Genomic DNA, 25,480 nt, shown 5'->3' with positions numbered 1-25,480 from the left:
GCACGGTGGGGGCGGTGCCAGGAGGCGTGCCCCGCCCCTCGCAGGCCAGCGCCCCGGACCCGCGGCACTTGCCCGTTTCCAGTATGGCCGCCCGCCGTGCCTGACCCGCGGCCTCTCAGTCCCGGCTCCTCGTAGGCGATGCGGAGGCCGAGACTGTGACTGACACTCTCGCTCACACGCACGCACGGACCCAGACCCACGCCGGGAGCCTGAGGCTGGGGCCCACAACCGCTCTTTCACCCGGCACCCCAGCCACATCCCGGACCACGGCTTCAGTGCCGCCGCCGCCGTCTCGCCGAGAAGGGTCGCGCCGGACCTCTAGCGCAGCGGCCCCCGGCTGGCAAGGATGGGGAAGCGGGCCGGAGGAGGAACAGCAGCCGCCGCCGCCGCCTCCACGTCCGCTGGGGCCGGGTTGGAGCCCGCAGCCGGCCGCGGGGGGGGCCCGTGGAGCGCGGCCGCCAGCCTCCTGGGAGCGCTGCACCTGGTGATGACCCTCGTGGTGGCCGCGGCGCGGGCGGAGAAGGAAGGTGGGTGTCCGCAGGCCGGCCTCCCCCAGGCGGCCCGCGGCCGGCTGTCAGGGCGCTCGCGGAGGCCGCGACGGGGCTGCGAGCGGGAGGGAGGCCGCGGCCGGCTGCGGCGCCAAGTCCCTGTCCCGAGCCGGCAACTTGCTGTCGGCCCGTGCCAACTCCGGGGCTCGGTGATTCCTTTGCTCAGGTCGCCCTGCCGTCGCTGCCGTTTCCAAACTTCCCGAGTTTGCCTCAGTTCTTGCCACTTGGCCCGCTATGTAGGAGGGGCTGGCTTTCCTCCTTTTTTTTTTTTTTTTTTTTTAAAAGCTTGATCGGTGCGAATAGGTAAACACTGCGGACCCAAGGGGTGTTGGTTTGTTTGTTTTGTTGTTGTTTCCTTCTTGCTGGAGGTGTTAATTCGGGCGCGCAGAGTGCTCCTCTTACCATGTAGTGGAAACAGCGAGACCGGTGGAAAGGTTGATTCTCAGATGTGGATTTGTTCAAGCATTGCTTGGAGGTCAGTCTTGTTCCTTTAGCTTCCTCTTCGCTGTCGCTTTGCGCTATTGACAGCCGTTTACCTTATTACGAACCCTAAATACAGTTCCATTTACCTCGCTAGGGAAGCTATTGAAAGCCGGTTTACTCTTCTTATTTAAGCTGCACATGTAATTCGATGCCTTTCTATTCGATGTGTAAGTTTGCAGCCTGCAAACCTTTTTAACCATAATGTACAGTTTTTAAAAGGCTGGCGCCTAGTTTTTAAAGTGGCCTTACTGTGGCTGTAAAACTGGTACTTCGAGAGGGTCAAAAAATATTGTGTAATCTTGAAGATCAAATCTGAGTAATTTTGTCTATACTGTTTCTGAGCCTTGGGGAAAGTGAACAGCCACAAAGCTTTGAAGAATTCAGTAAAAGTGAATACTTTTTTTTTAAAAGCCCAAAACAAAAAACAACAACAAAAAAAACTTGTTAGGTTAGCTTCTATTTCACATCAGTATTACCAGACAATTAACTTTTTGCCCTGGGAACTCGGAGTTGCTGTTAAACTTAATGACTAAAGTCACTTTTTATTGTTATGGGAGGCAATGCCAAGTGGAAACCAAATTAGTGTTAGAGTGTAATTGTGGGCTAGTTGATTACTTCTGTTCAGAATGTCCCACTCTTCATTTAACTCTGTAAGTAACCTTAGTGTGGATATTTATTAATATATATGGAACGAACATCAGAGAGTTGCCATCTACTGCAAGGTATAATTGACAGAGGCAAGATTATTTCCACCATAAAATATTGCTGCTTTAGGACTAGGCAGGCCTGAGGTTGTGACAGTTCATCTTTGTTTACATATTTAGTGTTCTTTTTTTGTGACCATGGTACCCAGCATTTGGGCACGTTGTGGGTGTTAATGGAACCTACTATATGGCTGTATTTAATGAAGAAGATCTTGGGGGTATGGTGTTCTTGGCTTTTGTGTTCCTTTGCTTAGCTTGCATACAGTAGGCCCTTCCTTAATTTTTGCATGAATGACTGTTTTCACACATTATTAGCACAGGGAAGTGAAATAATGACAAATAAAGCATTAAATTTGTATTATCCTATTTATTTTTCAGCAGTCATTTTATATGCTAATTTTCTAGATACAGTTAAGTATACCTCTTATTTGAGAACTGTAGCCAAAAATATGTTTGCTGATTTCCCATTTGCATAGTTTACAAGTGTTATGCATCTCTCTCATATCTATAGATGCTGGCAAGGGTTAGGCCAACAGAATAGTTGCCAGGATGTTACGTATGAAACATGGTTGAATCAGCCAGTACTCCTGGCTGAATCAGGCATCCTTTGTCACCCATGATGCATCTGTATGAACAATTTTACAGGCTAAGTAGTTACTCAAGATATTGACAGTAATTATATTAATGTAGAATATACTCTGCCTATCACAAATGGATCTAGTCCTAATCAGGTATTTCCTGAAGACACCCCCCCACACACAATGGCTTATACTTCAAATATATTTGAACATCAAGTTCTAGTACAGCTTTTAGCAGTTGATTTTGTTACATGATTGTGACACTATGACTTTGACCCAAACATAACATTTGCCTCAAAAGAGTAGTGTTCTTTTTTTTTTTTTTTTTTCAGGAAGCTTGGACAGATTTCTGATTATAGCCAAGTAGTTACACTTCTTTCTTTCTTTTTTTTTTTTTTGTTTCAAGTAATAACTATTTTGAACTTTCAATGTTAGAATTTACCTGTAGTTTTAATAATGATTCTCTGGATATTTTGTATGCTTGTATATTTTTTTTTACATTGCAGCAGAATTTTACTAGAAAATCTTCAAAGCAAAATAAAATTTAAGGCCTCTTAAAGAAAGCTGCAGGCATAGATTATCTAATGCAGTTTTTCATGTTTGAACTAGATGTTCATTTTCTTGAGTCAGAAGCATGAGCCATTTCTTGTCTTCACAACTTTTATGTCTTTAACACTCCAATATCTAAACATCCATCTGTGGATGATGTTATCAAGAGAGGAAAAGAAACTAAGACTATTTTGGCTATGTTCACAAGTTTGCAAGGACTTTGAACTAGTTAACCAGATGGAGAAGTCACTATAATTACTACATAACTTAGTTTGTGTTAGTGTCAGGATTTTTCTTGAGGCTATGCTCTAGATAGTGAAATAGTGAAAGTGTATATATGCATAATGAAATACATAGTGAAATAGTGGAAGTGTGTATATATGCATGATGAAAATACTGGAGATAGGTATGTATGTATATAGTATACATATAATTCTGAGTAGTCTTTTATGTTACAAATCAGTTCATATGGCCAGCAAATAAGCATTTTGTTTTGTTTTTGCCAGTCCTGGGGTTTGAAATCTGGGCCTGGGCTCTGTCTTTGAGCCTCTCTGTGTTTACAGCTAGCAATTTACCACTTGAGCCACAGTGCCACTTCCATTTTTTTCTGTTTATATGCTACTGAGGAATCGAACCCAGGGCTCCATGCATGTGAGGCAAGCACTCTAATCACTAAGCCACATTCCCAGCCCCCAAATAAGCACTTTTTAAACATCTTATACCATGTAATACAGGTTCATCATAAAATGGGTTTTTTGGAAGGTATGGTGACTTTTAACTTAGGGATGAGAAGCTATAATTTATCTGCTAAAGGTAAACTTGGACTATTTTCAGGAATGTGATTTTTTTCCATTCATGACAAATTTAAACCCTAATGTTACATGTATTATCATTAATTGGCGATTAATGATGGCAAGATAAAGTTTGATAAAGTCCTCCTTAAGACTCACTTTTGCCAATGTGTACTATGTTTCTTGTGTAGATTTTTGTTTCAAGCTGTAATTGTGTTGTAAGTACAGAATAACAGTACATAGTACTCTCTATAAAGCATAAGTACAAAGTGCTTAGGACTAACGGCCAAAGAAAAAAGAAAAGAGTTAAAAAAAAAACCTACCAGTGATTTGTCTTAGAATAGTAGAATAGAATAGGAGAGATAATTACTTCATGATGTAAAGATATATTATAAAGTAATTTTCTTTTTTTATACTGGTCCTGGTGCTTGAACTCAGGCTCTGAGCACTGTCTCTGAGCTTTTCTACTCTAGGCTAGTGCTCTAGTGACACAGTTCCACCTCTGACTTTTTTTGGCGGGGGAGAGGGTGATAGTTAATTGGAAATAAAAGTCTCATACACTTTCCCGCACAGACTGGCTTCAAACTGTGATCCTCAGACCTCAGCTTCCTAAGTAGCTAGGCATGAGCCACCAGCACCCAGCTTAAAGTGATTTTCTTAAGAATGAGATGTCTTCACCCTTTTATGATGGACTGCTTTAAATTTAGGGGTCTATAAGTAGAATAGTACTTAATAAGTGCTTCACTGATGCGTCCTCCTCCCCTGCCCGAACTCAGGACCTGAGTGCTGTCCTTGAGCTTTTTTTGCTCAAGGCTAGTGTTCTACCACTTGAGCTACAGCTCTACTTCCAGCCTTTGGGTGGTTAATTGGACATAAGAATCTCATGGACTTTTTGCCCTGGGCTGGGTTTGAACTGCAGTTCTCAGATGTCAGCCTTCTGAGTAACTACAATTACAGTCATGAGTCACTGGTACCCTGCTTTAATGTTTACTTTTGATTTTTGCTTTGTTTTTTGGGAGAGGGTCTTGAAATGTAATTCAAGTTGGCCTGGATCTTCACTGTATAACCCAGGCTAGTCTCTTGACTAATTCTTCCTGCCTCTGCTTCCTGGAGAGCTGGGATTTCAGGCATGTATTATTATACTTGGTTACTAATGAACAAACATTGCTTGCTTTCAGTAGGAACTGTTTGATATTGTCACATACATTGGAGTCCTATTGTGGGAAAAAGGATGCCCTTTCTTTCTTGTACTAGTAACTTTTTTCCTGTTCTGCTTCACACACTGTTCCCTGATCATTACCTAACCCTCCACCCCCCAAAAAAATCAACTTTGGGAATAGATGTAAAATCATCAAATTTGTTATCCTTGAAACTATAATTTGAGAAAATAACCAAGTCTTTTGCTTGATGTTTCGGGCATTCTCTCTGCTTCCATGTGACTTGCATTTTCTGATTGGCTTTGCCAGACCAAAAGGCTTTTTTTGCAATGCCAATTTTCCCTTAGTGTCTGTTGTAAGCAGCATCGGGTTCTGTTGCAGTGCTTTGTGTTTCTTGGGTATGGTTGTGTTGTAGCTGGCTGTGGCTACACTTTGTTTGAACATGTCCAGGGAAGGATTATCTTACATTACTTCCAGTTTCTCCCAGGTTTTATTAATGAAATGATTTTTCTCCTTGCCACATTGGACTCATTTTTTACCTTTATTTGATTAAGTAGCCTTAGGACCTGTGACCCCCTTTCTTTGGTCACCTGTCCCACAGTCTGTCCCTAGCCTGGGGCACTGCAGTAGACTTTCTCTCATCTCCCACTGTCAGTCCCTCTGAATTAGCAGCCACTTATTACTCATTTGTCATTCATTTGGATACTTAGTTGTATACTGTCTTGTTCAGCTGCTTAAATGATATCACAGGTGTCATTCTTCACCCAGACTGGAATATCTTTAGGACAGAAACATGACTGAGATTGAGAATATTTAAGATAGAAATATGACTTGAGTTTAGAATCAGAGTGGGTAAAAACCTCATCCTAGATGTGTCATTGAAAATCTGCCACCAGAATTTTTTCTCTTACTCATATGTTTCATTTCTTTGTAACTAAAATGATTTTTATGAACTTATCTAATTCAGACCTTTTGTAAGTTTGGGATTTTAAGATTTTCAGATCCTCACGAAGCCCTAGGTTATAAAATGGAAGCATACAATAGTTAGCTAAATATTCTTAGTATTGGTAAATATTTACCAGAACTGGTAAATGGTAGGTAGGGCCAGGAGTTTATACCAAGCCACCTGTGACTAGCACCAATGCCAAGTACTCCCGATTGGGTTCTTATGGGTATAGATTTTTATCATTATGTACCAATTGGGAAGGGAATAGACTTGCTAGTTTATGTAAAACAAATACTAAGTGAAGCACACATTATTTTGATTTTTTTCTTTTAAATGGACATATTCTGTCAGCTTGTTAAGTATTAAAAAGTTCACAGCCTATTCTTAATTAGGATAGTTTTTTAAAATGAATATTTGGTCTTAAAAGCTATTGACTTCTGTTTTCGATGATTTTAGGTACCTTGTTACATTGCTTAGTTTAAAATTAAATACTAGTGCTACTACTTCTTAGCTCTAAAATTGTTATGACAAGTTAATGTGACAAGAAATCTTCTCTGAAATTGGTTTTTTATTAAAAGGAACTGGAGGTAATCCAAGGGCTGGTAGTGGAATTTGCTTCTTATAGTCTTTAAAACTTTACTGAAAAGTACAGGGGCTTCAGAAGTGGTTAATTTCTGGTGTTAGTTTTTCGTTTCATTTTGTTTTGTTTTTGAAAGCATTTGAGAATTAGTCTTTGCTATCTGTAATCTTTATTTTACTATATGTTAAAAGTTAAGGTCTGAAAAATATTTTAAGATCTAAGAGGATGCTTGACATGGTCTGTCATATATTAAACCTGCCTTATCTACTTATGTTTATTTATTGCATTTTTTAAAATTCTGGAAAACAACTCAAAATTTATTATCTTTTTTGGGGGGGGTCTGGTCGTGGGGCCTGAACTCTGGGCCTGGGCGCTGTCCCTCACCTCTTCAGCTCAAGGCTAGCACTCTACCACTTTGAGCCACAGCACCACTTCCAGCTTTTTTCTTTTTGCTTATGTGGTGCTGAGGAATCCAACCCAGGGCCTCATACATGCAAGGCAAGCGTTCTACCACTGAGCCACCTTCCCAGCCCCCAAATTTATTATCTTAATCATTCTTAAGTGTATAGTTGAGTGTTCACATTGTTATATAGTAGTTCTCTAGAACTTTTTTATTTTATAAAATCTTTATACCCACTAAACCCATTGTTCCCCTTTCTTTCCTCACTCTACACCCCTGTGACCCTCATAACAACAATTCTCCTGTTTCTATGAATTTGAGTACAGATGCCTCATATAAGTAAAAGATAGAACATTTGTGTTTTGTTCTTTGTTGTTGTTTTTGAGACAAAGTCTCACTATGTATCCCACTCTTATCATTCTGCCACAGCCTCTCAATTGTTGGGATTACAGGTGTGTATCACCATGCCCCAATAGCATTCTTTTTTGGCCTGTTTTTCTTCTTTTTTTTTTTTTTATTGTGAAAATACTGTACAGAGGGGTTACAATTACATGTGCAAGATAATGAGTACATTTCTTATCAAGCATTGTAGCCTTCTCCTTTGTTTCCCCTTCCCATCCCTTCCCGTCCTCCCCTCACACCCCCAACCAATTCTCCCTCCCCACACCAAAGTTGTAAAGTTCGTTTTCAACATAACGACTTGAACATCTCATTGTTGCAATGGGTCCACCTGTATCCCTATTTAAACGATTTGTTTTTCCCCTTCCCCTCCACAAATTATACCGATATCAAATACAGTGAAAGCAGGGTTATACTGTGGGGGAGGGACAAACAAACCAACAAAGAAATAATCTTATAAATGTGTTAGAAACAATTGCATGAAAGAAAAAAAACATTTGAATACATATCTTAGGGTTCATTTCCCTAACATCAACTTATCTGACTTTTTCTGCTTGACTCAGACATATACTAGATATTGCAAATAATGGGACTTATGTTTCCTTGGGCCTGGCTTACTTCACTTAATATAATTTTTTCCAAGCCTTTCCATTTCCTAACAAATGGGGCAATGTCATTCTTTCTGATGGAGGCATAGAATTCCATTGTGTATATATACCACATTTTCTTGATCCATTCATCTACTGAGGGGCATCTGGGTTGGTTCCATATCTTAGCTATGGTAAATAATGCTGCAATAAACATAGTCGTGCTGGTAGCTTTAATATGGTCTTGTTTGTGAACATTTGGGTAAATGCCCAAAAGTGGGATTACTGGGTCATAGGGGAGTTCTATGTGGAGTCTTTTGAGGAACCTCCATACTGCTTTCCAAAGTGGTTGAACAAGTTTACACTCCCACCAACAATGCAGTAAGGTTCCCTTCTGTCCACATCTCCTCCAGCATCTGTTGTTATTAGAGTTCTTGATTTTAGCCATTCTAATTGGGGTGAGGTGGTATCTCAGTGTTGTTTTGATTTGCATTTCTTTTATGGCTAGGGAGGTTGACCATCCTTCTTTCCTCTTCGAAGTTTCTCTTTAAGTCTTTAGCCTGCTTATTTATTGGGCAGTTGTTTCTTTGAAGATTTGTTGTTGGGGGATTTAATTTTTTGAGTTCCAGGTATATTTTAAATATGAGACCCTTGTCAGTTTTATGGCTAGTGAAGACCTTCTCTCAATCCGTGGGCTTTCTGTTGATCTTGCTAGCTATGTCCTTGGCCATGCAGAAGCTCTGCAATTTCATGCAATCCCATTTGTCCAACCTTTCTTTGATTTGTTGTGTTTCTGAGTCTCTATTAAGAAAATTTCTGCCTGTGCCAACAAGACCTAGGGTTTCTCCTATTCCATCCTGTAATGTTTTCAGGTGTCTGCTTTGACTCCGAGGTCTTTGATCCATTTGGAGATGATTCTGGTGCAGGGTGATATATAAGGATCTAGCTTTAGTTTTCTACAAGTAGTTAACCAATTTTGCCAGCACCATTTACTGAAGAGGCTGTCTTTCATCCATTCTATTTTTTTAGCTCCCTTATCGAAGATTAGATGGCTATAGGTCTGTAGGTTCATTTCTGGGTTTTCAATTCTATTCCATTGGTCCTGAGGTCTGTTCTTGTGCCAGTACCAAGCTGTTTTGATTACTATGGCTTTATAGTAGAGTTTGAAATTTGGTATTGATATTCCTCCAGCAGTATTCTTTCTGTTGTGGATTGTTTTTGCTCTTCAGGGTCTTTTATTGTTCCATATGAATTTTTGGATTCCCTCTTCTATTTCCTTGAAGAATGAGATTGGAATTTTTGTATCACATTGAATTTGTAGATAGCCTTGGGAAGTATTGCCATTTTCATGATGTTGATCTTTCCTATCCAGGAGCATGGGAATTTTTGCCACTTTCTAAGTTCTGTTTTGATTTCCTTTTTCAAGTTTTTAAAGTTTTCATCATAGAGGTCCTTCACATTTTTGGTTAATTCCTAGGTATTTTATTTTTTGTGGGGCTATTACGAATGGAGTTGCTTTCCTAATTTCAGCCCCACTTTTCTCATTGTTGGCATACAGAAAAGCCATTGATTTTTGAGGGTTAATTTTATACCCTGCTACTTCACCAAAGTTTTGAATCAGCTTGAGTAATTTGGAAGTGGAATCTGTGGGATTCTTTAAATACAAGATCATGTCATCTGCAAAGAGGGAGAGTTTTACTTCTTCTTTCCCTATTTGGATCCCCTTTATGTTTGCATCTTGTCTTATTACTGAAGCTAGGCATTCTAATACTAGATTGAAGAGAAGTGGAGAGAGTTGGCCTGCTTTTCTTATTTATGTAATATCCATAAATTTTATGTTGTAGAATGAGACAGAATTTTCTCCTTTTGCTTGTTTCCTTTTAAAGGAAGAATAAAATCTGTTATACATACATACTGCATTTTTGTTTTTGTTTTTATTTTTCATTCATGGACACTTGAATTGCTTCTACCTCTTGGCTTGTTGTGAATGAAGCCATGGGGATGGATGTGTAATTATCTCTTCAAGACCTGGATTTCAGGTGTGTGTGTGTGTGTGTGTGTGTGTGTGTGTGTGTGTGTGTGTGTGTGTGTGTGTGTGTGTGTGTGTGTGTGTGTGTTACTGGGGTTTGAATTTAGAGCCTTCTGCTTACTAGGTAGGTATAGTTTACCTCTGAGTCATGCCTCCCTGGCTGAAATAATCATAGCTCCCTAGTTATTTAGTCTAGGTATGTGCTTGTACATTGAACCTTCTATTTTATACTACCTGCCCTAGTAGGGATGACAGGCACATGGTTCCACACTTAGCTTCTTTCTTCAAGATGCACTCTCCCAAGCTTTTTTGCCTGGCTTGATCTGCCTGCTGATAGAGAAGGGGTCTCAAACTGTTTGCTTAGAGTAACCTCAAACTATGATCCTCCTGCTGCAGCCTCCCAAGTAACTAGTATTACAGACATGAGTCCCCTTGAAGGGGCTGCAACTAGTGGCCTAAAATCTCCCAGTAGGCCCCATCTCTTAAACTTGGCCATAAACCTTTGACACGGGGGCATTTGGAAACACATTTTGAATCTAAGTAGCCATGGAAGAAATAGTGAAGTCATTACCAATGAATGATAAACTAAAGTGATGGAAAAGCATTTCTGGTGATAATATTAATATAGTTGGGATTTTCACCATTCTAAAGCACTTTTTTTTTTTTTTTTTGGTCGGTCATGGGGCTTGAACTGTGGGCCTGGGCGCTGTCCCTCAGCTCTTCAGCTCAAGGTGAGCGCTCTACCACTTGAGCTACAGCGCCACTTCCGGATTTTCACCATTCTAGAAATATATACCAGTAGTGTTTGCCTGTAATTGATGATGCCTATAATTCATAATGAGAATAGTGCTTAATGATGATTACTCATGTTTATCAAGCACTTTTTTTGTATCAGGCATGGTACTGATTATGTTGCATGCTTTATCACATTAATCCTACACGGGTGACAGTCTACCTTCTACCACAAAAATCTATTTGTGCTTAACTACATTTCACCTACATCTGTCTGTACTGCTGGGGGTGTTTATTTGTGGCAGCTTTATCATGATTTTAACCTTCAACGAAGTGAGGCAATATGACATGTGTTGTTTCTTTTTGCAAATACAATTAAGGGGTTTACTTTAAAGTATTGCTTTAATTAACTAAAATATTTGTGTTCAGTATAAAGCTAGAATAAATTAGTTATAAAATATATCTTTGTAAACAATAAAAAATTGTCACTAATCAAGAACCAACTTTAGACACCTCTTCAGTTACTTCTTTATGTGCCTGATAATCTTTTTTTTTAATTGGCTTACATTAGCTGTGGGGGAATTTCATTCTTAAATTTACAGGCATGTTTACAATGTATTTCAATAAATCTCACCCCCTCTGTCACTCTGCCTTCCCCAGTTTCCAAAACTGTTTCAACAGGTTTTGTTGTTCAGGGCTTCACACTTGCTCAGCTTTCTTGCTCATGCTGATGTTCTACCATTTGAGCCATACTTCCAGTTCTGCCTGGAAATCTTTGGATATTTGTTTTACCGTGTGTGTGTGTGTGTGTGTGTGTGTGTGTGTGTGTGTGTGTGTGTGTGTGTGTGTGTGTGTGTGTGTGTGTGTGTGTGTGTGTGTGTGTGTGTGTGTGTGTGTGTGTGTGTGTGTGTGTGTGTGTGTGTGTGTGTGTATTCTTGGCTTTAAGATTTTGCTATATTTTTTTCTCCAGCTGAGAATTGAATCCAGAATTCATAAAAGCTAGTCAAAAACTCTCCCACTCAGGTACATACCTAGTCCCTTGAAGTCTTGCTTTTAAGATGGTACATACCTAGTCCCTTGAAGTCTTGCTTTTAAGATGAGTTATGTGAGCCTGGAACAGTGCTCAGTTTTGAACTATTCACAGTTGAGGTGAGTCTTCTGAGTACTCTAACAATATTTCACAAATTACGTTCTTTTTCTTCAGTTTCACTAGTTGGAATAAGCACTATACCTGACCCTGTATGAATGTTAGGCACTGTTTGCTCCACAGTCTTTTTGGATGGTTTCTTCCCCCTTTCCTGTCTTAATTACATTCCATACATATGTGAACAGTACTTTACTGAATACATACCTGGGGGTCCTCCATTAGTCTTGAGAATTTGTAATTCTCTCCTTTCCGTTGGTTTATCATATGAACTTTTACTGCCTCAGTTTCCTAGCAGTCTCAGCTGTGTCTCATCAACTTAGAGAATCTACCAGGCTCTCTACCAGTTTGTCCTCACTACATTGTGGCTAGTAACTCTCTTAAGGCCGTAAACTGGGACAGTCATAGAATTCACTTTGTTTCCCATCTGTAGTGGATTGTCTTAACTGACTGGTTTACTGAAAACTGCCCTTTAATGTATTCTGGGATTTTGGCTCTTTTAGGTTGGGAAGGTACATCTGTCTCTGTTAATCCATTATGACTGAAAGCAGATATAGACATCCACATTAGTGTTTATTCTCCAGTATAAATACTACTCTTTATTTTCAGGTGTTTTATTTTGAAACTTTTGCTATATAGAAAACTTGGTAATTAATATTGGATAGGATAATGTAATAGTTTTCTTTTGCTGCTTCTGCTATTAAACCAGACAACCACAAACTTAGTAGCTTTAAAATAACACTAATTTACTGCCTTAAATTAGAAGTTTGAAATTTGTATCACAGGGATAAAGTTGAAATTTTGGTGGGATCTTTTTCTTTCTGGAGTTGCTAAGGGAGAATTTTTCTTGACTTTTCCACTAAAGGCTATGCATCTTGGCTTAGAAACCCTTCCTCTGTCTTCAAGGACAGCAGCATTGGGAAAACTGTTCTAAAGTGCCATCTTTCTGTTTCCGGTTCTCCTCTTCTGCTTCTCTCTTCTAATTTTAAGGACATTGGACCAGATGATCCAGAGTAATCTCCCTGATTTAAAATCAGCTGGTAAGAACTGTAATTTCCACCACACCCTTAATTCCCTTTTGCCATGAGACCTGACATATAATCATAGGATCCTGAGATTATGATGTGGACACCTTAGAGTGGGCTGGTGGATATTATTTTTACCACCATAGATAAATAAGTGGCTTTCAGCATCATTATCTCTGCCTCAGACTTTTTTTTTAATTGTGAAAATACCGTACAGAGAGAGGGGTTACAATTACATGAGCAAGGTAATGAGTGCATTTCTTATCAAGCATGTTGCCTCCTTCTTTGTTTCCCTTCCCTCCCTTCCCATCTCCCCCACTTGCCCTCCCTCAGACTTTTTTTTAATCAATAAATAAGATTGGTTTTATATAGGATTTTCTTCTTAATCTTCATACATGAAAACATTTTGTTAAAAACAACGAGGTGGGCACCAGTGATTCTGTAATCTTAGCTATACCAGAAGCTGAGCCCTGGAGGATTGTGATTTGAATCCAGTTTCCATTTCCAATTAACCAGCAAAATGCTAGACTGGAGGTGTGACTTAAAGAAAGCCAAGCAAGAGCAAGCTGCCCTCAGTTCAAGCCCCAGTATGGAGGAGAGAGAGTCTTCAAAAAAAAAAAAAAAGAGAGTCTGTCTTTTGAGATTGAGTCTTTCTATGTAGTCTATGTATGAGTCTTTCCATGCTATCTATACTTTTTTTATGTGCTCATTATATACATATATACCTAACACTCAGAGATAGTTTATTTCAACTCAAAAATTAACTTTTATGGATCATTCACAGAGTTTTTAGAATTTCTCATCCTGTTGCATTTGATTATCAGTATAAACTCTTCAAACTTGTAAAAAGACTGATTGCCACAAATTACATTTTAGGCAAATATCTACTGGGCCTTACATGTTTGTCAGGTGTTTCATTTCTCTCTAAATTATATAATGCTATCTTACCACTTATCACTACTTATTTCTTGTGTTCTTTGTCACTGTTTATCACGTGGAACAGCTGTTCACTTCTTGTATGGGCTCGTTTCCTATCAGGCCTTTAGCAGTGTTATCACATGCCAACAATTTCAGGGCAGACAAGGACCAGAATTTTTTCCTTGACTTTTTCCCAGGATCTTTTGTGAAGGCTTATATGTACCTAATATTGAGTAATTTATATATGTTAAGTTACCACTGTGTTTTTGTGTATCAGTTCATGTTGCTGCTACAGATATATTGTATTTGATTGCTCCTTTCTTTGTATGTTTAACTATTGATAAGATTCTACAATAGTTGTTTGTTTGACCTAAAAGTTACTACTCAAGATCAAGTCTAATTTGAAATATTCGGTGTGCCTTACTCCCACCCCCATAAGCTGCATTTATAAACCATTCAAGTCCAAAAAGGATTGAGTGCCAATAGATCACAGGTGCCAGTTTCAGAGCACATAGTTAAGTCAGAAAGTATTTGTGACACCTGCTGTTGCTCTTTTCTTATGTTTTGTTGCTGCTGACACATCTTTGATGGAAATGAGTTAGATATGCCCAGCAGGGCAGGCTCTTAGAAGTTGGCCAAAGTGCTTAGCACTCTGTCCTTGATGCAGAAGTAGGCTTGAGTTATCATTCTCCATTGGCCCTGGTCCTGGGACTTGGAGCCCAATCCACTTAGCACCTGTAATTACACCTAGCTGGTTTCTTCCTAGGGTCTGTTTCTTGATAAATAGATGAGGTCAAGGTTTTGCAGATGGATAGCTCTTATATATTAATATTATAATTATAAATCATTTACTAATTGTATGTTAACTGTTCTTGACTTTAAAATGGACATAAACATGCTTACTAGAGTTGTTCTACACAGTTTGTTGAGTGATGTTAGTTTCTTAATATCTTTACATAGAAGACATTCTGCATTTTGTTCTCTCTTTTTCTATAACTTTGCTTTGGACTGTATCTGTTTTATGTTTCTTCTTCTTCTTCTTCTTTTTTTTCTTGCCCAGTAGAAAAAACTTCGTCCTCTTGGTTTGGTTGTTGCTATTCTTATTCTTCTATTGAGTAGTTCATTGGGAAAAAGGGAACCTTAGGATGTACCCTCAAAAGGTAGCCATTTGTTGAAGATGTTATTTTTTTATTTTAATGGTGTATACAAACATTTGTTCAAGTGGAAGAACAAATGTTTCCAAATGCATGCCTTGGAGGATGGATCTCGAGCTTTGTACTTTTAGCTCACAGTAGCATGTTCCTGGAAACACTTGTGTGCTAACCATTGCCATATTATAACAGTGATTCTCAGTCATCAAGAAGAGAATGGAATGTTGCCAGGATCATGGCATAGTTCTACATCAGAAAGGTGCTGGGTAAAGTTTAGAGAAGGGGACATGTTTGTATTACTGTAATATCAAATAGGCTGAGGTCATATGAAAGGCTGCTTTGGAAAGATGATGGATGCTAACTACTTTGGGAAGAGATGGAGTTGGGGCTTCAGTTTCACAGTTCTGTTCCTCAAGTTTCTTACTATATCACCTTGATTTTTTTTTGAATAAGTTGTATGTAGAAATATATTGAATAATCTCCAGATTTATATGTAGCTATGTTTCTGACTCATCACAGAATGAGTGCTCGAAGACTTTGGGATAGCAGCCTGGAAAGAGATGTAGAGTGCAGAAAGAAAGAGTGCAGAAAGCTACGTTGGAAGACTATCAGAGAAGGCCTGAAAGTGTCATTAAGATCTGAAAAGGAAATGTTTCTAACAATCATGAGATAGTAGATATTTGAGTGTCTGCTGGACAGAGAGGAAAGTCTGCATGGAAGGAGTGGTGGAGCAGAAAGGTCTGAACAAGGGGGGTTTGGATAGGAGCCTGGAAGAACCTAGTGATAAAGTGCCAGTGGTTTATCTAAGTACACATACGCTGCCACCCCCATCTTTAGGGGACTGGCTTTAAGATAATGTACTATGTTCAGGGTGACTTCTCATTTGTATGATTGAAGATAAAAATCCCCAACTTATATGTGCCGTGGTCATAATATACTAACAAATTGTTATTTCAGTAGTAACGTGATTATTGTCATATTGTTTTATCCTGATGGGATGGATGCATCATCTTAGAAAACTGGCTCGAAGTTATGAGTTAGGGACAGAATGTAATTCCCTGATAACAGTAGCTAGGAAACATGTTCTGGTCAGCCTCTGTCTTTACCACATGAAGTCAGATGGAGGCTGTTGAGGGTCACTCCTGCTTTGTGCATACTTTCCTACCAGCATATGCCAACACTGCTTGGCATACTGACTAAACATCTCCCCTATAAGGGTGAACCTAATCTTAGAAGCATCATTACAGAGAGAGGGGTGACTGCTGTGTCATCTGTGGTGTAAATGGCATACAGCAAGAGCTCAGTAATCCTGGCTCAGCTGAAAGTGGAATTACACACAGACAGGTGGTTCATGACCATGCCTGTGTTTACTTTACAAGTTCATGTTTGTATCTTGAAACCTTAATACTTAAAACATTTAAAATATACATAAATTTTAATTTTTTTAAAAACATAGATCCTCTGACCCCCTATCTAGTTGTCACACCTCACTTCTTGTCTAGTCACCAACCTAGACTAAACTGGAAAATTAATTCAGTAGGTGCTATGTCCTAGGCTGAATCTAGAAAGATAAGACATAGTTCTAGCACTGCAAAGTCTTCCATATGGTGAGGTGAAAAGGTCTACAAATAGACATTTAGTGTTCAGTATTTGAGTCATGACTGTCTATGTGTACTGGGGACACTGGGAAAGGTAGATCTCAAGTCAGAAGCCCAAGCAAATACAATCAGTGTGATTAAGTTCAGATGCCTCATCTGCACTTCCTTCCTTATACACAAAATCTTTAGCTTTGATTTAAGTATTTAAAGTCCCCAAGTAAGCAAACACCTTTTGAACTAAACTTTAGAATTATTAGTAACCTATTTTTGGGGTCTTAGGCAGTAAAATACTACAGTTTTGTTATAAAGTATATGTGAAAGTTTTGTTATAAAGTATATATCTGCACTTCCTTCCTTATACACAAAATCTTTAGCTTTGATTTAAGTATTTAAAGTCCCCAAGTAAGCAAACACCTTTTGAACTAAACTTTAGAATTATTAGTAACCTATTTTTGGGGTCTTAGGCAGTAAATTACTACAGTTTTGTTATAAAGTATATGTGAACAGTTTGTATTTCTTCTTCCTCTCCTTGCCTCCTAATCTTAAAAAAAGTAATCCAACTTAAACGGTGGTGTAAAACCATCACAATAAGATATTTTATATGGAAATCAGCTTGGCAGGATTAAAGAGGGGAGCGTTGAGGCTTCAGTACTACTAATAACCCTGTAGTCTTGGACAAATTACTTACATTGAGTATGTGTTCTCTTAGACTAAAGGGAAATAGAAGCATTTTGTGGAGTGTTGAGAGTGTAAACTTTTGGTTTGAGTACACTTCATCCATCTATTTTTATATTCTCTCAACACTTTCAAGTCTCAGGAAAAACTTCCTAGTGCAAGATTTCAGTTGTAAGCATACATTTTTTATTAAAAATAATTTTAATATTAATTAAAATATCTTTCTATGTAATGTTTATGTTTTGATATTTTTGTTCTTCTTTTAGTCAGTTGGTCTAGAATTTAAAAATGAGTGTAATCCTCTCAAGCATTTAATGGTCACTTAGGAGCAAATTTACTCTCCATATTGTTTTATGATATGCTTCTTGTTCTTTATCAGCATGTATTATTCATGCACATAGTACTCTTTTGAAAGTACTGTTGGACTCTGGGACTATGTTTATGAGTTTACACATAGTTATTAGCTTCCAAGAATTTCTTGTTAGAATGACAGGCACAGACAGATAATTATAGTTTAAGGTTAAAGATACATATCAACTTGTGTGTGTTGAGTTGACTCTGTATCTCTATCTAGTATTGATTGGCTTAAGATTAATGCTGGTAACAGTATTTAAGTTTGAATCTATGTAACCCAGTTTTAACTGTGTGTTAAAAAAACTATATGTGAAAACACTACTCCAAACCAGGCACCAGAGGAGGCTGAGGATCATGGTTCAAAGCCAGCCCAGGGAGGGAAGTATGTGAGACTCTCATTGCCAATTAAACACCAAAAAAAAAAAAAAAAAAAAAAAAAAAAAACCCAGAAATGGAGCTGTGGCTCAAATTGTAGAGCACTAACCTTGAGCAAAAATGCTCAAAGACAGTGCTCAGGCCCTGAGTTCAAGACCAAGGACTAACATACACACACAAGAAAAAACACACAAAAAAACAAATTGTTCTACAATTTCCTTCTGGCTCATCATCATTTTTGCCCTTTTAGTAAGTGTGCCCTCTACTGTTTTTTGAGATTGAGTCTCGTTATATAGTCTAGTCTGGCCTAGAACTCTCTATCCTCGTGCCTCAGCTCAGCTATTAAGTGTGCCTTTAAAAAATTTAAGTAGTGGGCAGATATAACTGCATTCAGACCTGTGAACACTGAAAAATTCTTGATTAGAGCAAGCGTGCATCTTCATGATAAACAATCAGTCTTATCATTATATACATAAACCTGGCTGCCCATCTCTATGTAGAGACTAAACATAAAACAGACATGGAATATAGACTTGCCTGTGATCTTCAGCAAGAGACCTAACTCTCATGCTGCAGCTTCCTGATCTGTTTTAATAGAGAGAGGAATACCTGTCTTGTACAGTTAGCATAAGTTCTGTGTAAGTTCTGAATGACATAGTCAGTAGGGTTTGACATAGAGTAAGTGCTAGATCAGTGCTAGCTCTTGTTGTTACATATTCATTTCATATTTCAGTGTGGACTACTTACATATACCAGGCGAGCCACATTGAAGTTTTTTTCAATTGGACCCGACCAGCTCCTTGGCCAGAAGTTATTTCGTACATTCAGCTCAGCAAACATTCATTGAGTCTTATTTGTCAGATACTGGGTTTGGTCATTGATGCTTCAGGGATGAAGATGAAATGATCTCTGACCTCAAGAAATGTATAAATTTCATTTGTATTGCTCTTTGTCTTCCCAAAATGCTTTAGATCAGGATACTCAGAATTAGATATGAAAAGTAGAGACATTTTAAAAATTAATAAAAGGTTCTCTCTTTTAAAGTAATACAAGCAATGGGAAATTGTGCTTTCTGTACCTTAACCACTCCAGAAATATTTTTGTCTGAGTTGGATGTCGGACACTATGCTGGTTTAAGTACATCTGAAAATGTTACAGTGATCAGAGGACAGCCAACTTACTGTGAGTGTATATTTAATGGATACATTCTGTCAGCTCTAGTAACCAATCTAACACATTAAATATTCATGATAGAAATTTGGTTTATGACAAAGGAAAAATTAGATACTTATCAATGCCAAACTAATGATGGCAAAAAATTAAATTTGATAAACTCACATATAATGTTTTAAAATTTTCTGAGCTGATGGTGGCGATACATGCCTTTAATCCCAGCACTTAGAAGTACAAGCAGAATCATTAGTTTGAGACCAGTTTGGGCTACATAAGTAAGACCTAATCTCTAAAATGTAGTGTCTCACACTTGTAATCTAAGCTACTTAGGGAGGCAGAGACTGGGAATATCATGGTTTAAGGGCAGCCTATGCAGAAAGCTAAGTGAGATCTCATCTCAACAAAAAGCTGGTAGTGATTCTGCCTATAATCTCAGCTATGCGGGAGATATAGATTAGAGTCCAGGCTAGCCTGGCAAAAAACCATGAGGCCCCATCTGAAAAATACCTAATGCAAAAAGGCTTATCCTAGTTATCCATATTCATCATTCCTGGTGTTCACAAAGTACTTGGCAGAGCAGCTCCTTGAGTGGTCCTGACAGTAGGCGCTTGGTAGGTAGTGTGTCATGTCCCAGATACGTTAGGTAGTAATTCCTGTTTTGTTTTTTTTTTTGTTTGTTTTTTTTGTAATTCCTGTTTTAACAAGAAATAAATGACACTGGCATTAAGAATCAGTGTTTTCCCAAGTGTTCCTGGTAGTGGTTAACAGTATATTTTTAATAATTTTACTATAGATTAAGCCTCTCTTGCCAAAAGAATCTTAAATTCAAAATGCTTTAGAGTCCAAAGGTTTTTGAGTACTGACATGATGCTACAAGTGGAAAATTCCACACCTGACCTGTCTTATATGAGGCTGCAGTCAAAGCCCAGGCCCAAGGCCCAGTATAAAACCGCAGTGGGAGACCACTTGTTTCACATATATGAGGCCTTACTTAGTATAAAAGGAGTTCTAGAATTCAGACTTAAACTCCAAGAGTTCCACATGCCATATCTAGCCACTGGCCCATATATGCCAGACAGAAGTGTAAGTAATGGTAAAGGATAGAAAAAGAAGATTTATTAGTGTAGCATGGGCACATTGGAGCAAGTGGCCAAGTAAGCATGTCAGTCCATCTTTTCCTGAGAGACATGTGCCTTAGGTTTAAATAGAGGAAGAATTAAGGGCAAGTGGAGACAGGTGTGCTTAATTATTAAATGGTCACAAGTTTGGTCTGGTCATTATCTCTCCATTGGTCAGGGGAGGCCTTAATAACCAGAAGAAAGTTGTTACCTGGTAAGGGGATTGCTTCAACTCTGTCAAAGGATGTTTATCCATCAATCTTGTACTTCCTGATTTATAGGTGGCTGCAAAGTGACTAAAGATCTAAAAGGACAAGAGATAGAGAATGGAGGCAGGGATGCCAACCTTTTTTCCAGCTTTGGACATTTTTCAGGATCAAGTGAGGAGTCTATTTTATTTTTTTTTTTTAGCTAAAACAGTATCTGTATGCCTGTTACACACTCAGTTTGATTTCCAGCTTTGTGGGGAAAAAATCCAAACAAAACAAAAGAAGCAGGCATACTAAGAATATTATCTAAATTACCTTCAGGTTATCTGTATTAGGAATATGTAAAACAAATTATTTGTACCTAGTTTTAGATCCCATCCCTGAACATTCCAAAATCTGAAAGCATCTGGAAAGCATTTCTTAAGTGTTGCAAATAAGGTGTACTCACCCTTACCTGGCAGTTCATCCCTGTTTTAGAAAGGTGTCTTCCCAGTATTTGTTGGGATTAAATAAAAATGAAATGCATATAGATTATTTAACACAATACTCAGTATGTAGAAAGCATATAATAGATATTGCTAGACATTTTACTTTGGTTATTTTTATTTTCATATATTTGGTCTGGAAATGAAGGTGTATTTTAAGGAAAAAGAGATCTCCATTAGCATTGATATGGTAAGACATGAATTTCAAGTATATTTAACAGGATAAAAATAAATCCAGGGCTGGGAAGTTGGCTCAGTGGTAGAGTGCTTGCCTTGCATGCCTGAGGCCTTGGGTTCGATTCCTCAGCACATAAGCAAAAACAAAAATGCTGGAAGTGGCGCTGTGGCTCAAGTGATAGAGCCCTAGCCTTGAGCTGAAGAGCTGAGGGACAGTGCCCAGGCCCACGACCGGACCCCCCCCCCCCCCCCGCAAAATAAAATAAATCCATTCTTAGTTGCAAGTAAGTTTTGTTTCCAACCTCACTAGCATTTATTTCACTATTTTAAAGGAAGTTATGGAAATAGTGGGGTTTTTTTTCCTGATAGTTCTCTGAAAATTTATTTGCAGCTGAACTGAATTTACACTAAATGAGAGGTAAGTGACTGGCATACCAATTTCAGTAATAAGAAGTGACCCAAGTGGAAATTTCAAGGAAAAAGAGGTCAGAGATTATCCCTGAGTAGATTCAGTATAAAAATAGGATGCCATAATAATTCTCCTAATTCCCTGAATCCAGCATCAATCTTTTTTAAAATATGGAAATGATAATCTTTATTTTCTCTTATCTGGAGACCTAGGAGCTCTCCTTACTGAGAAAGGAAAACAGACCATTGTTGTTTTACTAAAACTGTGTGTGGTAATGAGTGTGTATGCATTGCTACCGTTCTGTTAGTAGAACACCCAGAAATGTGAACTCTTGGTTTACTAATTTTCCACTTTATATAAGCCTGTATATTCAAGAACTGGATTTGGGAAATCATTCATACTTGAGAAGGTAAAGTTTTTTTCAAATATTTATTCATCCCATATCCAGATATTTTTAACTTTTGGCAGAAAGTTACCTCTATATATTTGCATGGAAAAAAAGACTTTTAAGGATGTACAATGTAGTGAAACATTATTTGGTATTCATTCATTTTTGTTTTAAGTCAGTCTCCCTATGCAGTGCATGTTGGTCTTGAGTTTGTGTTCCTCTTTCCTCAACCTTGAGAGTGCTGGGATTATAAATCTATGCTACCATACCAGGCCGTTATTTGGCTTTTGAAGTGAAAGCCATATTCTAGCAAGTAAAAACAAAATTGTGTGTGTGTGGGGGGGGGGAGGAGTTGGAGATTGAACCCAGGGTCTCATGCATATCAGACATATACTGTACCAATGAGCTATACATATATAGCTATAAAGTGTACTGGTTCCTTGGATCTTAAAGAAGAAAAACCATTGAAATGCTAGCACAAGATCTTAGCATAGAAATTACTAAAAGAGCCGGGCGCTGGTGGCTCACGCCTGTAATCCTAGCTACTCAGGAGGCTGAGATCTGAGGATCGCGGTTCAAAGCCAGCCCGGGCAGGAGAGACCGTGAGACTCCTATCTCCAATAAACCACCAGAAAACCGGAAGTGGCGCTGTAGCTCAAGTGGTAGAGCGCTCGCCTTGAGCTGAAGAGCTGAGGGACAGCGCCCAGGCCCAGAGTTCAAGCCCACAACCGACAAAAAAAAAAAAAAGAAATTACTAAAAGACTAAACTGAGGTGACAGCTATATATCCCTTGGAGATATTGAGAGTCTGTGTGAATAGGGACCTAAAACATCTCTGTAAAGTGAATCCCTATACTTTGTAAATTAGTTGTTTCCCCTACTTGATGTTTTAATCAGCTTTATTGAAGTATGATTTAACAATTTATAACTCACTTGTAAGTGTTCACTTTTATTAGTTTCACATGTAGTTGTGGAAACACTTCCATAGACAAGACATTAACATCATCTCAAAAAGTTCCTTTTTACCTCCTTACTGTCAGTGCCTTCTCCTCATAGCTAGTCCAACTTCTGCTTTCTGTCCTTATACTTGTTTTTTTCCCTCTCAGTTTTTATTAGCTTATGTTAGTTATGGGGGGCCTTTAATTATCTTTCCACACATGTTTACACTGTATTCCAATGAATCTCTGTATTCCAATGAATCTTGCCCCCCTACCACTCCCCCTATTTCCTTTCCCCTTCCCCAAAATGATTTCATTGTTCTATTTTCATGGTTGCAACTAATCTGTTTTGACCACATTCATCCTCGTTAGCCTAACCTGCTAGTACCACTAGTAGCCACACTGACAATCTATTTTTCTCCATTCCCCCATCCCTCTAGTGTTTAACAGCTTTCATTGAGGTGCTATTTTCACATATACTTTCATTGTTTTCCAAACTATTCACTTTCTATGTTTGTTTTTTCCTTTCCTTCTCATCCTAAGTAGTTTCTTGGTTTGATTCATGTTCTGTGTGTATATGTATGTATATGTACATGTATGTCCGTGAATATATATGTCTAGTAGGATATTTTTATTTTTGAGCTTGGGCTGTCTCGCTGAGTATGATGTTGTACAGTTGCACCCATTTTCTTGTAGATGTTATGATTTCATTTTTTATGGCAATGTAATATTCCGTAGTGTCAAACACATACATATTATATGAATATAAATGTATATATGTATAGAATATGTATATACACACATATATGTATATATGTATATAATGTATCTATTAAAAAGGGAGATGTTATATATATATATGTCTATTCATATATATACATATTATATATTACACCTCTCCCTGTCTGTTCATCAGATTCTAATATTGGGCACCTCAGTAAATTCCATCATCTGGCTGTTGTGACCAGTGATGTAGTAAACATAGATGGTATGTCTTTCTGGTATATTGATTTATTCTCCTTTAGTTATAAGCACCTTAATGGCATGGGGAGGGGTTCATGAATGAGGTCTATTTTTAGTTTTCTGGGAAACATAAAAGAATGTTGAATTTTGTCAAAAGGTTTTTTTTCCTACATTGATATGATCATGGGATTTTTCTTGGTCCTCTTTCTGTGATAATCTTTTATTATTTAATTTATGTATGTTGATTACATTGTTTTACATATATTGCTTTTTTGCATCTCTGGGATGAAACCAACTTGATCATGGTGTATTTTTTTTTTTTTTGGTGTGTTGTTGATTTCTAATTGTGATGATTTTGTTAAGAATTTCTGCATCAGTGTGTTGACCTCATGGAATGTGTTAGTAGATAGTGATTACCAAAGACTGGAGAATACAGGGAAAAAGAAAGGTCTTGGTATATTCCTGAATAGTGGAGTGATTATGCATAACAAAACTATTATATTTCAAAAATCAAGAAGAAATGGTTTTGGCTGTTTATATCACAAAAGCAGTGTTGACTTTGTGGGGGTAGATGGAACATTATATCATGTCTACACAGATTGAATTTTGATACACATAGCCCTTTATAAATGCATATGGTTTTATGTATCAATTAAATTATTTTAAAAACAACAAAAAAGAATTTCTGCATCAGTGTTCATCGACAAGATTGGTCTATAATTCTCTTCTGTAGCATCTCTGTCTGGCTTCATACAATGAGTTTGGTATTATTCCTTTTTCTCTTTCATGGAACAATTTTAGTAGTATTGGTGTTCTTTGAAGATCTGATAGAACTTGGCTGTGAATCCATCTGGCTCTGAGATTTTCTTTGTTGGGAGACTATTATTGCTTCAATCTATTACTTATTATAGTTTGGTTTAATTAGTTCATATCCTCTTGGCTCAGTTTTGTTGGGCCAGCTACATATGTCTTAAAAATTATCCAATTCTTTTTTTTCCAGTCCTAGGGCTTGAACTCAGGGCTGTGGCACTATCCCTGAGCTGCTTTTTGCTCAAGGCTAGCATTCTACCAATTGAGCCACAGTACACTTCCAGCTTTTTCTGTTTATGTGGTACTGAGAAATTGAACCCAGGGCTTCATGAATGTAAGGCAAGCACTCTACCACTAAGCTATATTTCCAGCACAATTTATCCATTTCTTTTAGATTTTCCTGCTAACTTGAGTATAGGTTTTCAAAGTATTCTCTCATCATCCTTTGTATTTCTTTGTTATCTGTTGTGATATTCTTTTTTCATCTCTAATTTTATTGATTTATCTTCTCTCCTCTTTTGGGCTAATGTGTTTAAATAGATAGATAAACAGACTTTTCTTTTTCAAAGAGCCACCTTTTTCATTGAGTCTTTACATAGCTTTTTAGTCTCCTTTTCATTAATTTTTGTCCAGATTTTCAGTATTTCTGTTAACTACTTTGAGGTTAGGTTTGTTCCCATTTTTCTAGAAATTTGAGTTGTATTATTTGAGTCCTTTCTTTCTTTCTTTCGTTCTTTCTTTCTTTTTAAAGTATAGGCACTCAGGTCTACGAATTTTCCTCTTTAACACCACTTTTGCTGTATCCCAGAGCTCTAGAAGGATGTCTTTTCATTATTATTGGTTTCCCAGAACGTTTTGATTTGTACCTTTATTTCTTTAGGTACATGTTTTTCAACAGTGTTTTTCAGTCGCCATATATTGTAATATTCTCTGTATTTTTGATGTTGAACTCCAGTTTAATTTCAGTGGATCTGATAGGATACAAAGAATTTATTTCCGTTTTCTTTTGTTTGTTCAGACATGCTGTATATCCTAAGATGTGATCTATATTGGAGATATTTCCATGGGCCATTGAGAAGAATACTGTG

General features: G+C 38.0%; 1 protein-coding gene across 1 annotated transcript in view; it reads left to right on the top strand.

The window, feature by feature from the left end:
* Positions 1-252: 252 nt before the first annotated feature.
* Tmem131 (transmembrane protein 131) overlaps positions 253-25,480 on the top strand; it is a 192,035-nt gene continuing 166,807 nt past the window's right edge. The window contains exon 1 of the mRNA XM_069988476.1: positions 253-527. Within this exon, the coding sequence (XP_069844577.1) occupies positions 347-527 (181 nt within the window). The 5' untranslated portion in view covers positions 253-346. The remainder of the gene's footprint in view (positions 528-25,480) is intronic.

This window comes from Dipodomys merriami, unplaced genomic scaffold (genome assembly GCF_024711535.1).
Source record: "Dipodomys merriami isolate MVZ:Mamm:240054 unplaced genomic scaffold, mDipMer1.0.p SCAF_36, whole genome shotgun sequence".
NCBI classification, from domain to species: domain Eukaryota; kingdom Metazoa; phylum Chordata; class Mammalia; order Rodentia; family Heteromyidae; genus Dipodomys; species Dipodomys merriami.
The sequence above is the reverse complement of the archived record's forward strand: the minus strand, read 5'-3'. Positions and strand labels throughout refer to the sequence as shown.